The sequence below is a fragment of the Electrophorus electricus genome, chromosome 9 (assembly GCF_041902795.1).
Source record: "Electrophorus electricus isolate QZ-2024a chromosome 9, ASM4190279v1, whole genome shotgun sequence".
NCBI classification, from domain to species: Eukaryota; Metazoa; Chordata; class Actinopteri; order Gymnotiformes; family Gymnotidae; genus Electrophorus; species Electrophorus electricus.
The window spans coordinates 19927602-19941824 of NC_137505.1; the positions used below are offsets into that span (position 1 = coordinate 19927602).

At 41.6% G+C, this 14223-nt stretch overlaps 3 protein-coding genes across 5 annotated transcripts; 2 read left to right on the plus strand and 1 right to left on the minus strand.

The window, feature by feature from the left end:
• Positions 1-1039: 1039 nt before the first annotated feature.
• On the plus strand, positions 1040-10712 carry rcan1a (regulator of calcineurin 1a). Of its 3 annotated transcripts, XM_026995610.3 has the most exons (5): positions 7088-7216; positions 7451-7724; positions 8687-8860; positions 9100-9259; positions 9437-10712. In XM_026995610.3, exons 2-5 carry the CDS (start codon positions 7638-7640, stop codon positions 9610-9612), a joined length of 597 nt encoding a protein of 198 aa, XP_026851411.2. In that variant the 5' UTR covers positions 7088-7216; positions 7451-7637; the 3' UTR covers positions 9613-10712. The 3 variants fall into 3 exon arrangements, with proteins under 3 accessions (XP_026851395.2, XP_026851411.2, XP_026851403.2); XM_026995594.3 differs by lacking the exons at positions 7088-7216; positions 7451-7724 and adding an exon at positions 1040-1449; XM_026995602.3 differs by having other exon boundaries at positions 7162-7724.
• A 129-nt stretch (positions 10713-10841) lies between these two features.
• Positions 10842-12179, plus strand: LOC145659265 (potassium voltage-gated channel subfamily E member 1-like). Its single transcript, XM_081720710.1, has 2 exons — positions 10842-11488; positions 11662-12179. The coding sequence occupies exons 1-2, from the start codon at positions 11458-11460 to the stop codon at positions 12054-12056; spliced, it is 426 nt and encodes a 141-aa protein (XP_081576836.1). The 5' UTR covers positions 10842-11457; the 3' UTR covers positions 12057-12179.
• A 151-nt stretch (positions 12180-12330) lies between these two features.
• Positions 12331-14135, minus strand: dnajc28 (DnaJ (Hsp40) homolog, subfamily C, member 28). Its single transcript, XM_081720708.1, has 2 exons — positions 14030-14135; positions 12331-13698 (listed from the first exon to the last, which is right to left on the minus strand). The coding sequence occupies exon 2, from the start codon at positions 13680-13682 to the stop codon at positions 12564-12566; it is 1119 nt and encodes a 372-aa protein (XP_081576834.1). The 5' UTR covers positions 13683-13698; positions 14030-14135; the 3' UTR covers positions 12331-12563.
• Between the last annotated feature and the right edge of the window lie 88 nt (positions 14136-14223).

The following is a 14223-nucleotide window of genomic DNA, read 5'->3' on the forward strand; positions in this document are numbered from 1 at the left end:
ATATTTGCATTAGCCATATGGATGGATAATTTTCGTCTCTTCTTAACCCTCCCCCTCCTTCCTCATTTCTTACTCTTGAGGATTTCATCACCTTCTTTGAGGGGAAGGTTGCAGCAGTCTGCAAGTCCTTTTCCTCTGTTCCCACTCTTCCGACCAGTGTTCATTCTCTTACATCCAACTCTCTGGCTTCTTTTTCTCCTCTCTCCTCAGACAAAACTCGTGTCTTCCAGCAATCTAACTACGTCCTCTGGATTGTGTAGTTCACACCACTGCTGCGCTCCCTTTATTGGCTTCCAGTAGCTGCCCGCATCAGATTTAAAACCTTGATGCTCGCCTACAAAGCCAATAATGATCCCTCCATACATGTTGTCAATGGTCAAAGCCTGATCTGTACTTCGAGTACTTTAAACCTCAAGTACGGCTCAGCTTGAAATACTATGCTTCAAGTCTCATGGAAGACCAGCATCAAGACTACTCTCTGTCCTGGATGGTGGGACAAACTTTCACTTGTTGTCTGGACAGCAGAGTCCCTTACAGTCTTCAAACACTGTCTGAAGACCCATCTATTTGTAGATTATTTTAATGACCACTGACCCTGGTCCTATGTTGACTAACTGAAACTCTAGTACTTATTGTTTATTGTAGTGATTGTTGTCTGAGATAGAGCTTATGTATTTTGCACTTCTAGGCATCAGCATTGATCCCTGTATGTCAACAGCATTCTAGTTCATAGGTATTTTGCACTCTAACCTACTGTACTGGCTATACTGTATTCTATGAGTAAATGACAAATCCCTGGATAACAGCGTCTGCCAAATCCCCTAAACGTAATTGCAAATGTCCCTTTTGATATATAAATTCAACTGACACCGGAATATGCCAAACGCTGTTGTAAAGAGAATCTGCGAAATGCCTAGTCCTCACTTCGAAAGCTCTATATAGCGGCAGCTTTGAGGCTTTTATTTTGACATGTTGAATATAGGCATAGACGGCAACCAAACGTTGCTGCTTTCACAGGCAGCAGGAGCCATTTCTTTGATTTACTACCTTCATGGATGAACGACTTGATATTGGCGGGGGGGAGGCAGCGACTGCTGTTAATATAACCCACTGTTACCACATTATCACATAAGTTATGTGGCTAATGTATATGTAATTACTGTGTTAATTACACGCTGTAGCAAACTAATTAGCTTCTTTAACTTAATTCCACACAAGAATGATAGGCATCTAGCGAGAAGAGCTATCAGATAACGCTGCGCTATCGAGCTACTGGCTATTTTACATGTATTTTCTTGCAGCAACTCTTTAAGTCGCATAGTTTCCAACATGCAGCAGGTCGAAACTGATCGCCGCGATGACACAGCTGACGTACATGTTATGGAGTTGTCCAATTCCTTGGTCGCATGTAAAGTTGCAGAAGAAATGTTCGGTGACAACCAGATGAAAGTGAGTACACGTAGCTAATGCAGAAGAGCACTTTAGTTCGTAAACATGACCTTATAATCTTCTTCTGCCTGTGTGACTGTAACTAAATTGATATAGCCAACTGTCTTGCTGCCAGTATAGCTATAGGTTAGATTACGGCTGCATTATTTAATGCAGAAATTGCTCTCTGTAGTCTAACTAGCTACCTTCAGTTATTCCCTCCGCTAGATAATTCTCACTAAGAAAGACATTTTCGAAATGTGTGTTTGAGTTAAAACCTATTCGACCTAACCTACATTTTGGTATTTTTAGTATTTGTTAACTTCGTTCGTGCTGTTTTATGCATTCCTATGCAGTTAGAGCAGACGCTGTTTCAGAAGTCTTTTTTTTTTTAAATAGGACAAAAATCTAACTAGATGGAAGAAAATAAAGAGATTTTGAGGAATAGAAAAATCGTGTAAGCCGTTTATAGGAGCCATAAATCGAGCTCTGAATGGAGACAGACAAATCTGTTCCACTGTGTCTGTGAATTGTTAGAACAGAATGGGTTTTTTGTCCGTGAGGTGAAGGGCAAAGAAAACATTTGTGTACATGGGCATATTTTGTCTTTACAAAATTGCTAGTTGCAATCATCACTTTCTGGCATTTGTGGAATGATAAAATTTGAACTGGACACATCTGCAGCATGACGGCATGAAACAGTTTAGAGGACTATGTCTGTTTAATGGTTTAAACGGCTGTTATTTATAGAAAAGTTTCTGAAACCTGTCATTTAATGTCAAGTGGAGCCTCATTATTGACAGTAACCTTGCCAATAATAATAATAATATTTAGGGGTGTCCCTCTTGAAAGGCCTGTTTCAAATCACAAAGTATATCAGTGGGACAGGGGGCAAAACTGACATAGCCATTCTGAAATGTGGGATTTCTTTTATTTGAGTCAGTTTTGTTGATTTGATCATGTGCTTTGGATAATTGGCTTGTTGCATGACTGAATTTTAGGTCAAACAGTATGGTGAGGAGTGAAATATGAAACGCCACACACATGACCTTCCTTTTCAATATGTCCTAGAACCGTGGAGAGGAATTTGTGCCAAAATGCAAAAATAACAGTGGAAAAACTTAAAATGCAATACACACATGATATTACTTTTTGATTACACTATATGGAATATGTGCCAGAAAATCAAGACATTTACTGTTCTTTTGCAGTAGTTTGCTCTCGTTACTGAAAAGCAACACCTGGTGTATGGTGTTAAAACAAACAAACAAACAAAAAAACAGAATTTGTCAGAATTGAATACAGTTCACCTTGAAATGTAATCACAGCACAACTGTATTGTTTTCCACATCAATCATGCTTATATTGAAGAATATGGTGGTTTTCTACATGCACTACTACATTTTAATGTTTTATTCAGTAAATTTTGATAGTGTTTCTTACTTTAAAAACTGAATCTGAATTTGTTTTACCACAAATTTTAGAAATTTTAAAGCAACTCATTTGAAGTTTTGATATCAACTTTATGTATTTTAAAAATGGCTAGGCTACCTTCCCCATTTAAATGTAAAGCCTATTTAAATGTACACAGAGGACATTATAATATTGTAAATATGCCACATGGTATTTTGAATATGCAGTACCTATTATATGATGAACTCATAATAATTAACCTAGGTTTCTTACATAAATCCTGTCTTGAGACCTCATGTCTTTATGGCATTCAAAATGTTAAGTAAATGAGTTCATACTAAATTGACAAATTAATTTTGGTAAGATAGGGTTTTATAAATGCTTGTAATTAAACTCATGTTTAAATATAAATAATACAACACAGCGGTGAGCTACTTATTATTGGTTTTGAACAGAGATGGCACGATACTGTTTTTGCTGGTACCAATCCGATACTGATATCTTGCATTTGGATGTTGCCCCGATACTGATAACAAGCTGATATTTTTTTCAATAAAAAGCACTGTTGAGCTGTAGTTTAGTTGTTTGGGGGAACTGTTTTGAGTGAGATGTATCATATATGCTGGTTTACAGATGACATGCATGAATATGACAGATAAAGGAAACAAAATTATTTAAGAAAAACCCAATTTTTTTCACTAGACTAAAGCATTGCATGTTTGTCCTTCTATTGTCTTACAGTCAGTGTCTCTTTTTGTGACATATTTACTCACCCTCAGTGTGCGCGCACACACATACACACACACACACACACACACTCTCTCACTCACATTCTATCTGGATGTCTGCTCAGTATGGCTGCCTCACTCCTTATATTTACACTATAGTTCCCCTGTATTTTTAAATTACTAAATGCAACTTTAGTTCTACATTAAATTAATAACCTTACCATTCTTGTGCTCGCTACACAACAAACGCGCACCAGGCATTAAGTAAGCAGACAGAGAGGCTACCAGTGCTGCGAGTCTTAAACCAATAGAAATGTAATCTGATAATGTTTACAAGATGGTTATTCTTTCTCGTCAAAAAATCAGTTAATTGAAGTTAGTTTTTTTTTTTTTCTCCAACTTCTTATTCAAAATATCAAGTCTACTTTAAAACTCAGCAGGCTAACTGAAAACAGCGTTGTTTGTGAATTTAGACAAGGGGAGTCCTTTATTAGTTTGGTTATTATTATTATTATTTAGAGAAGGGGAGTCCTTTATTAGTTTATATTTATATTTCTCCGCTCAAGTTCTGTTCCTGTCAGGTTTCTGCTGCTCTTTCTCATTTCGCCAACCTTAAATAGTTTGACATCACGGTCAAACTAGAAACGTTTTGTATTTTTTAAAGAATGGATTAATAAACAAATTGCCATTGGTTGCGGATATGGCAGTGAACAGTGCTAAAACACAACTCTGTCCTGTTTAAATCCTCTCACTAGAAGGCGGGTAGCCTGTTCCCCACAATGGGTTATCAACATAACATTGCAAATTACATGTGTGTAAGTGCATGGATGATGGAATTTGAAGATAATAGTTTTAAATCGTTAATGGAAGAAAGCACTACAGTTAAACTCTACAGTGGTGTGTAAACCAGCCCAGCTGTTATCATGTGACCTTTTAAAACTAACTTGGCTGTTATCACATTCTGGGCTACTGCAAAGCACTGGCGTGCTATTTTCAGGCTGGATTTGTGATGGTATCGGATTGGTTTCCTTGAAAATTTCTTCACCGATGTCTGATCCAGCATTTTTGCTAATATCGGCCCGATTCCGATACGTGACATCGGATCGGTGTGTTCTCTTTGAATCATTAGTACATCCTAAGACGAAATCCAAAACGCGTCAAATGTAAATTAGGCTTACGCTGGACTTAGTCAGCTGATGGTCTTGTGATGGAAAATTCCACTGCGGTTAGTGTCTTTCATGGAAAATCTGAAATGCACAAATGGATTATTGTTGAGATGCAGCACCCTAAAGCAGTCATAAAGACTTTGCACAGTGGAAACAGTAATGTGGTTACCTGTGTAACAATTTAGGAAAGTCCTCTGAACGGCAGTGAGAAAGAGACCTTAGAGACACATTTAAACCAAAGATGGTGACTCACAGAGGAAGTGTGTGATGTTGCCAACTTTCCTGCATGTTTTTAGCACTTCAGCAATGATCCATTATAACTGTTTGGCTTAGATGTTGGCTGGCAGTTTCCATATGATCTAGCCCACTTAAAAACTAACCAGACAGTCATTACCTAAACCTTTGTTATTAAAGCTTTGCTGAATGGAACATCAGCACATCATTATTGTAGCTTGTCAACTAAGATGTTCATAGTGGGTACTGGGATTTGGTATTGGTATGAAATACTTTGTCCCTCCCCCACCCCCACTTAACATAATGCATTACACATTAACAAAAAAGTTAAACTTGTTTCCTTTGTCCAAAAAACACTGTTACGGCTGTGCTGTGGAATGCCCAGGTGGTGTTTTCACAAATAAGAGATGTGCTGCAGTGGATAGCAGTGGTTTTGTCCATGGCTCAGTTTTGTTCTTTGTTTTTTATTTTATTTTATTTTATAAATATGGTATGTTAAACAAAGATGCTATCAAATGCAGAAAATGCCCAAAGAGTCTCTGCTCTTAGCTAGATTCTCCACTCTTAGCATTGATTCTGAAATGTTTGTTATTGTCTGTAATACTAAAACATGTCTAGAAAATAGAACAGAATCTATTGGTGTATTAGGGTATTAGTGAAGTCACTTGGTTAAATCTACTAGCCTGGTTGTTTCTGTGTATTGATAAAGCCTTTTGTTCAGACAGAATTCAAGCTATTGATTGTACGTCGGTGGTGTTTGCACACAGTCGTCTGCATCATCGCTGCCCTAATTCAATCAAATGATCTGACGTCTATTTAAAAATGCACTGGCAGCTGCTGTAGATAGAGCATGCTGGGAAGGGCAGAGTTATATGGATGGGGCAGACTGTGGAGGGTGGAGCTGTGTGGATGGATCGGACTGGGGAAAATGGTGGAGCTGATTGGATGTAGCAGAAGTGGGAAGAGCGTGGAGCTGATTGGATGTAGCAGAAGTGGGAAGAGCGTGGAGCTGATTGGATGTAGCAGAAGTGGGAAGAGGGTGGAGCTGATTGGATGTAGCAGAAGTGGGAAGAGCGTGGAGCTGATTGGATGGTGCGGAAGGGGGAAGAGGGCGGAGCTGTAGTGGACAGAACTGACTGCGTGAGGGCGGCGCTACTGCGGATAGAGCGAACTGGGAGGAGGGCGGATCTGCAGTGGATAGAACACATTGAGGAGGGTGGAGCTGTGTGTATAACAGCACCTGCACAAGAAATTTCACAGCGCTCCACGACGCCATTGTGGCTTTACAAAACACCTTTGGCTTCCACATTTTTCCACCCTGTGTTCTTTCCGTTTTGTTTTATCCTGGTGTCACGTTTCCAGTTTCTCACTCCCGTGGGAGTAGTCTGGCTCCGTCAGAGCAGTAATCGCACTCAGCAAACGGCACACCCACACCTCATGATATTTGGACTGAGTATGATTTCTTCAATGGCATTAACATTACATTTTACTGTTTCCCCTAATAGGATCACCTTTATATAGAGAAAAAAAATACAGACAGAGAAAAGAGAAAGGGTAATATTGGCAAGGCTGGCCAGATATGGACAGAAAGACGTCATATAGTATAAAAATAAGCCTGACGTCTTAAAGGTGAATGCCATTTAAAATGAAGGAATGGGTGCACTGTAATAAAGGGTCAAGTCCATTGGCTCTGCAGAGTATGTGGGAGCAAATAGAGCAATGGTACAGACATGGACGGGGGGGGGAGAGAGAGAGAAGAATTAGTACCCATGGAAAGTATGCTGCAGTGAGTTCTTGATAACACAGCTGTCTCTTTGCTCAGCTCAGTCGATTAAATTTTCCATCCATAGGTGGGGGGTGGGTTTGTGTGTGCATCTGTGCCTGTGAGAGCGAGAGAGAGGATTGCAGAAGTGCATGCTGGATCACAGTTTTCCAATTCTACATGTCCAGTTGGGATGCGTCAGAACAGGGCAGAGATCAGAAGATCTGGGTTTCTGCTGTAGGAAAGGGAATGGCACATATTTCCAGGACTTGCATTCTCTATTTGAGTACAGATTAGTCAGCACAGACAGCAGTCTGGGTGGAGAGTGGCTAAGAAGGGCGGGGCCTGTAGGCTCAGACCGTTCCTGAGTGGGTTGGGTCTGTTGCTGTGAATCGGGGGGAGGGTCTTATATAAAAAGCAGAGCACAGGGTAGTTTGCAGTCTGACCAAGCCACGAAGACGTCTATTTGGTGGTGCAGGAACAAGGTACCTTCCAGAAATTTCTGTGAGGACAAAGCAGCATTGCCTCACCATATTAAGAATTCAGTGTGCTGCAGTTTTTTTTTGTTTGTTTTTTTTTTCCCCTCTTATCTATTTATGAATTTTTAATCAACGCACCACGCTTGACAGAACTGGGTTGCTGACAGAACAGCGTTGCTGATTTTGGCTGTGACCTGTTTCCGGCATCAGACTCTTTTGTCGTCCACTGCCTTTCGACAGAGACGGCGTGAGAGAGGAAGAGAGAGAAGTGGGAAGAGGAGTCAAAAAGGAACAGGCTTCATCTCCTGACTAAGCTTCCTTTGCCCTCACGCTGGGGAAAGCAAGACAGCCCGCTCTCCTCCACCCCTCCTGCCCGCTGCGATCGCTCACTGCTCAAGTCCTGCGAAGGATCCGGCGAGCGTCCGTCATGCATTTGAAAAGCGTGAAGTTTAACCCGTTTTGCCTTGTCGCCTCTCTGGAGGACCTGGACATGTTTAACAGACCCGAGAGCAGGGTAGGGTAGTATGTTTTGCACGCAATATGAGCTTAGTTTATGCTGCCTGTGCCTCATATTTTTTTTCTATGACAACAGTATGTGGTAGTGCGAAGATAGTGATCCTTTGCAATTAGAGTCAGTTCTTGACAGCAGTCTAGCAGTTGCGATTTTGTTTGGGACTGTCTTGTTAGAGGCTATATTCATGAACAGAATATTTCGTTGCAATTACATTCTTGTATATTTTGATGCCCTATCTATTTCAGACATAGAGCTTGGTCATGTGGTTAGTGTGGACTGTAGGAGAGAGATTGTGGTTAGGAATGGTGAGGTTAAGAATGTTGTCTGCTGAGGATTGGGGCTATACAAACATTCTGCTTTGAAATGTAAGACATGGATGGTTCTAATTTCCAGGTTTAGTAGGCTGCACTGTTCATCTGGTTTATGTTTTCTTCAGCTTGAGCTGAGGGTTCCAGGTTTGGCTCTGTGCCTAAATAAGTGGCCAGGGATCAGGCATGATGGAATTGTGGTTATGTGGATAGGCAGTTCTAAGCTTTGAGTCTGACGCAAGTGGTTACATATACGCAGTGCCGGCACATACTCAGACAGGACTCGGCTCCTAGCTATTCTTCATGCCATTTTACATGGAACCTAATCCAGTATTCCATCAGCACATGACGGTTCGTTCCTGTCCGTTTGTGTTCCCAGAGCCCGCAGTGATTCTTCCTTGTTACCTTGGTAACCGCTATCTTGTAGAGTACTTAGGCAGTCATCTGTAGGCCTTGTATTACATTAGCATTGTGTGCGTCACTGGGGATTAATATAGAAACACTCACACAATGTCAGGCTGTCATACGCGGTGAAAGCAAGAAAATAAGGCCATTGAAGTTGTATGTCTCTTCAGTGTTCATATTCATTGCATGTATTTCTATCCAAAACATATTTTGGACCAGCTGCATATTTATTTTGTTTCTGTTTCCCAGGCCCGTTTTGAGGAGCTTTTCCGTGCCTTTGACGGTGAGGCTACTTTCCAGTTTTTCAAGAGCTTCAGGCGAGTGCGAATTACCTTTAGTAATGCTCTGGCGGCGGCAGAGGCCAGAGCCAAACTCCACAAGAGTGACTTCAATGGCAGAGAAGTGCGCCTTTACTTTGCCCAGGTACATTACTGTTGCTTATACTTTTAAAAGGAAACATATTTTAGGGTTTCTTTTCCTCACTTCCCAGTTCTTTCTCGTTTGTCTTTACTTCTTTTTTTTCCTCTTCATTTCTGTCATTTATCTTAACTGACATTGTTTAGTGGCACAAAAAATTTTGTGAAATTTCAATGACTGATGTCTTTTCGCTATATCAGTATCTTAATAACCCTGTCCTCTGTGTTACTTTTCCTCTGGTATAGTCTGTGCATATAGGGAGTCCACGGCTGGAGCCTCCGAAACCAGAGAAGCAGTTTCTCCTCTCTCCACCCCCTTCTCCACCAGTGGGGTGGGAACAGGCTCAGGATACCACCCCTGTCATCAACTATGACCTTTTATGTGCCATCACCAGACTTGGTCCAGGTGCAGATGCATTGTATTAATTCTATGTTTCAGTCAAAATCCCTTAAAATTAATATAGATCTTAAACCAGGATTATATATTAGTGCACTGCTTCATACATTGGCTGTATTAAGGAATTAGATTATGCAGAATACCGGACCCTGAGGATGACTGTTCTGTCTCTCTTACCTTTTCAAGGAGAGAAGTATGAGCTCCACTCTGGAACCCCCACTACTCCTAGCGTGGTGGTGCATGTGTGCGAGAGTGACCAGGACAGCTCTGGTGGCGAAGATGACACAGTTGGCTTCAGACGGCCCCGTCCCAGAATTGTCCAGACCCGGCGTCCTGATTATGTCACCGCCCTTGTACAGTGAGCCTGCAGAGCTTGTCCTTGTTCCGTCGGCTTTGCTGGACCACCTCGGGTCTGCTGGGAGCCCTCTCATGGAATGGTTGGTCTGCCCCTCCTAGAGGAAGCCTTGATTCAGATCCCAGCGCTATGGAGGAATGTCCACTGTCTTGAAGCGGGGGGTGGGAGGGAGGGGATTGCATGCTTATGTTGATAAAGTGGCTCATTTCTCTGTAGTTGAAGGTTAAGGGTGCTTCAGGAATGTTTTTCATTGGTGTCTATGGCTACGGAGAACAAAAAGTCTCTAGTTGTAAGTTAATTTATTTCTTTTATTTTGGGAAGCATGCTTTATCCCAGTGAAGGGGTGTGGTATGTATACTATATCTTTTTAACTTTTTCAGTTTTACACATGGCTTTTCACTTTAATGTAAGCCTCAACGGAGAGGAGAGACAGTAATATTCCTGTGCTTGTGCGGGAATGCTGATTGAGCTTAGACTTTGAAAGGTTGTGGTTGTGGGCAGTTGTTTTTACTATAAATGTAATGATTGCTCCATTAATTAACATTCAGTCCCTCAGACAATTTGTAGTATATCATTGTAGTATGTGAGTTAATTTTGTCAGCCTGCTTTTGATTGAGAATCTGAAGATAGAGTTCTCATTTAGAAATCATGCTTTCTCAGTAACAACATAGGAATCATTTTTTTGCTTTAACATCTTTAGCAAAGTACACTGAGACACATATTTTACTAAGAGTTAAACATTAGATGCTTTGATCCTATGTAAAACATAATTTTAGGGGTTTTTTTTATGGATGTACTTTACCATGCTTGAAATTTGCATTCATTTTGTTCAGGACCATGACACTGTAAAGCAGTCTGTTATGATGATGGAGGGGGACTGTTATGATCTTTAGCAAAATTTGCACAAGTTACATTGTTAGATGGTAAAATTGAGCCCAACGCCTTTTCATGTTTGTATATGTATAGTTAACTCACTGTAATGTCTTAATTGTCTAATACAAATTTATACTCAAAAGCTTGGTTTTGACATTTATTGACCCAATAATGGCTTATGTCTTAACTTGTACACAAACAGCCATAACAAAATAAAACAGGAACTTGACATTGCCGGTTGTCCTGGATGTATTTTCTGATTGTCATGACTGTTGGTGAGCCCACATATCTGACATCTCTTCTTTTTTTTTTAATATGGATTCAGCCATTATTAAAGAATGAATCAGCACTCTGTGCACTGATATAATGCAATAATGACGCATTTGGAGGGCTTTTCAAGGTGAGGTGTGGATTAGTCTTGAAATAGTATCCATGAGTTTTAAACCCTAGCATGTCACCTGCGATGCCTATTTCAATGTGCAGTATTGTTCCCTCCCTGCTGTGGAGCTATTCATCAGCAAGGTCACAGAAAAAGGGCCAAGAGTGATATCTCAAGTTCCTGTCAATAAGCCTTAGCAATAACGAAGTAAATAACAAAGCCCTGTGTTTTCATTTAAAGTATCTCCAGTGTTTTACATTATTTGTAATGCATCACCACATCAGTCACCTTTATGTATTTTAAAGTCCATTTCAGTTACATCTGGCACTGGAAAACTGTTTGGCTGTGTGTCTGACCGAGGCTCTTTAGTGATCAGATCGGAAGACAGATGACCTTGACTCTTATTAGACTCATTAAATGTGTTGATGTCCCGAGGGAATGTGGGCATGTGTGTGTTCCATGTATGTGGGTAAAAGTGCATGAATGGGTGGAAACCATAATCTCAGAGTATCCATTGTGACTCACTTTTGAGGTAGACCGATCTAAGGAGCAAGTTCCCATCTCGCAGTGTACCTTTGCCTATACTTTTTATAATAACCTATGATTTCTACTCACCACCAAAAAGCAAACGGTACGTCATTTTAAAATATGCTTTCTGCCTAACTTTTCCTCAGCTTTGCAATCAAATTTGATACTTCAGTTGACCTAAGGATGTAACTGCATGAAGCCACAAAGACAATTTGGTTTGTTTCACTATGGGTAAATGTCTATAATACAAACTGAATTACATTTTTTGTCCAGCAGAAACAAGCATGCTAGCGCAGAACAGTTCAGCTGTACAGTCTCTCCTGCTGTCCTGGTTACAGCACTACATAAATGAGACCTGGTACTTGCCTGCTTTACCTCTCCCTACTGCTGCTCATCTAAGTGCAACACAGATCAAAGGACAAAGCCAAGGGATGATCTACATCTTACTGATGGTGGGGCTCTTCAGTTTCTTCACCTTTGGAATCATGTTCAGCTACATCCGCTCTAAAAAACTAGAGAACTCACAGGATCCTTACCACCAGTACATAGCCAAAGACTGGGCCAAAGTGATGGCGCCTCCCTCCACTGCCATCACCCAGGCTCTCAGAGGAGACAGACAGGAGGCTGTAGTTATTGGAAACCCAACTGCACAGGAGCACCTGCCTGGATGAGGATCTGGAAAACCAGGACCCTCCAGGAACCGATGCTTTTAGAACCATTACGCAGCCAGGTTAAACACAATATTAAATGATTCTCCACATACACTAGAGCAGAGCATAAAAATGTATAGGTTCCACCGCACTACTTTACTGAATGGAATGACTAATATTGTCTTTACACTGCCACTAACTGACCAGTTTCTCTTTTGAATGTTAATCTAATTTCTTTTAACTTAATACACCTTGTATTCAACAATTTGCTTATAGGTTAAACACCTTTTAACTCTTTATTGATTTGAAATAAATATTTTTATTCACAAAATAAATCATTTTTATTCACGTGATGGTGATTTGTGACAATACACATGAAAGGTGTAACCTCTGATCTATGTTTAATTGTCACAGAAGACACCTCTTCTAATTCCCTTTACAGGTTCCCTTGAAACTGTGTTGCGTACTACTTATTCAGAATCAGAATAGCCTGTTTAAATACAGTAATAAAACATGTTTAGCAGAAGTTCATTTGAGTAGACTCTGCACCCACATGATCAACCCTCGCCTAGTGCCCTGCTGACATGTGGTTGCTTTCGCTCTCTCCTGCACATGCATCTTCTCTCTCTCCCTCTCCTTCTCCTTTCTGTGCTCCTGGTCAGATTTCAGTACTTTTTCCACTTCCCGGTTCATGTTAAAATGAACCATCTGCCAACTCATGAGAGGCACGATTAAGTTGAAATTGTCCACTTTCTTGTTGAGTTTCAACAGTTCACTGGCAAAGGCAGCACAGTGCTCCTTCCACTGGAGCTGCTCCGAATGTCTCATGGGGCTACCTAGCCGAGCTCGGACCTCCTGTAGTCTTTCCCGCATCGTTTGAATAGTCTCTCTAATCTCCTTCTGAGCCACAATCCACTCAGGTTGGTAACCATTGTCTATGAGGATCCTGTTGAGGTTGTGAGTCATGGGGTCAGCATAGGGGTTGTGGTCAAACTTGCTGAGAGGCTTTCCCGTACCGCTAAGGTTGCGGAAGTCCCCACGGGCCATGGACTCCTGAATGAGGTCCTCCACCAGCCGCTCCACAGCCTGTGTGATTTTAATGTGCTTGCTGCGCACACGGGCATCCCTGCTAACCACAGAGCCCTCCTCCGCTGCCACCTTCTCCATCTGTTTGTAGCGGTACTCCAAGACCTGGTCATTGGCACGGTCCACGCGGAACTGCTGATACTGCCGCTCACGCTGGCTGGGCGTGCCTGAGCCCATGCCTTCGAAGCTGAGGTATTGTCTGTGCTGGGGGGCTTGGCTTTTTCCCTTGTCCTCTTCCTCCTCATCCATCGATGATTGAGGCATAGACTTCTGTCTGGTCAGGTGGGCCAGTACAACCCTGTAGGCCTCCTTTATCAGAGAGAACAAAGCTGCGTCAGCCGTGGGGGCTCCGCAGTCCGGGTGGTAGAGCTTGGCCATGCGCAGATAGGCCTCCTTAACTACGGCATGGCTATTGTTGCCGTCCTCGGGCAGCCGCAGCAGGCGGTAGCTCTCTCGTAAACTCCGACTACGGTGAGGTCCAGAGGAGCGCACACGCAGAGTGACAGTGGGAAAGATTTTGTGGAGGTCTCCACGGTAAAATCGGAACATAAAGCAGCTCATTGTGCTTTGAAAGTAGCTTCAAAATGCAAATAACAACAACAAAAATTAGATTAACAATACATTGCACAGTGTAGACAGAAAAAAAGATTAAAATGCTAACCTAACATTCAAAAGTCTATTATCTCTACAGCTAGGCAGCAGGCAAAGTCAAAGGCATGATAAGCAGTGAAAAACTATCATAACTTAGCTAGCTAGTATAAGATAGCGAGCCAGAAGTGAGCTAACCTAGCTAACACTAGCTAAAGTTAGCTCCTTGACTAGTTAGGATAGCTGTCTAATTTGACACCTACAAAAATGCAAGCTTGTGGTTAAAGTATCACCCTAGTTAAAACACGGGAAAGACATACCCCAGTTTATTCTGAAAGCTTCCATTTCAAATGTACCGCATATAAGATATAAACATCCTCGGCTATAACAGCTATGTACACAAACAGTGTGTTGTCGTTGGACCCGAAATGAATGCTGGGATTCGTAGTCCCCGCCCGCCCCCCGAAAACCAGACAGTGAACTGCAATATTAACCTCCAGGTGGCGCCACATGT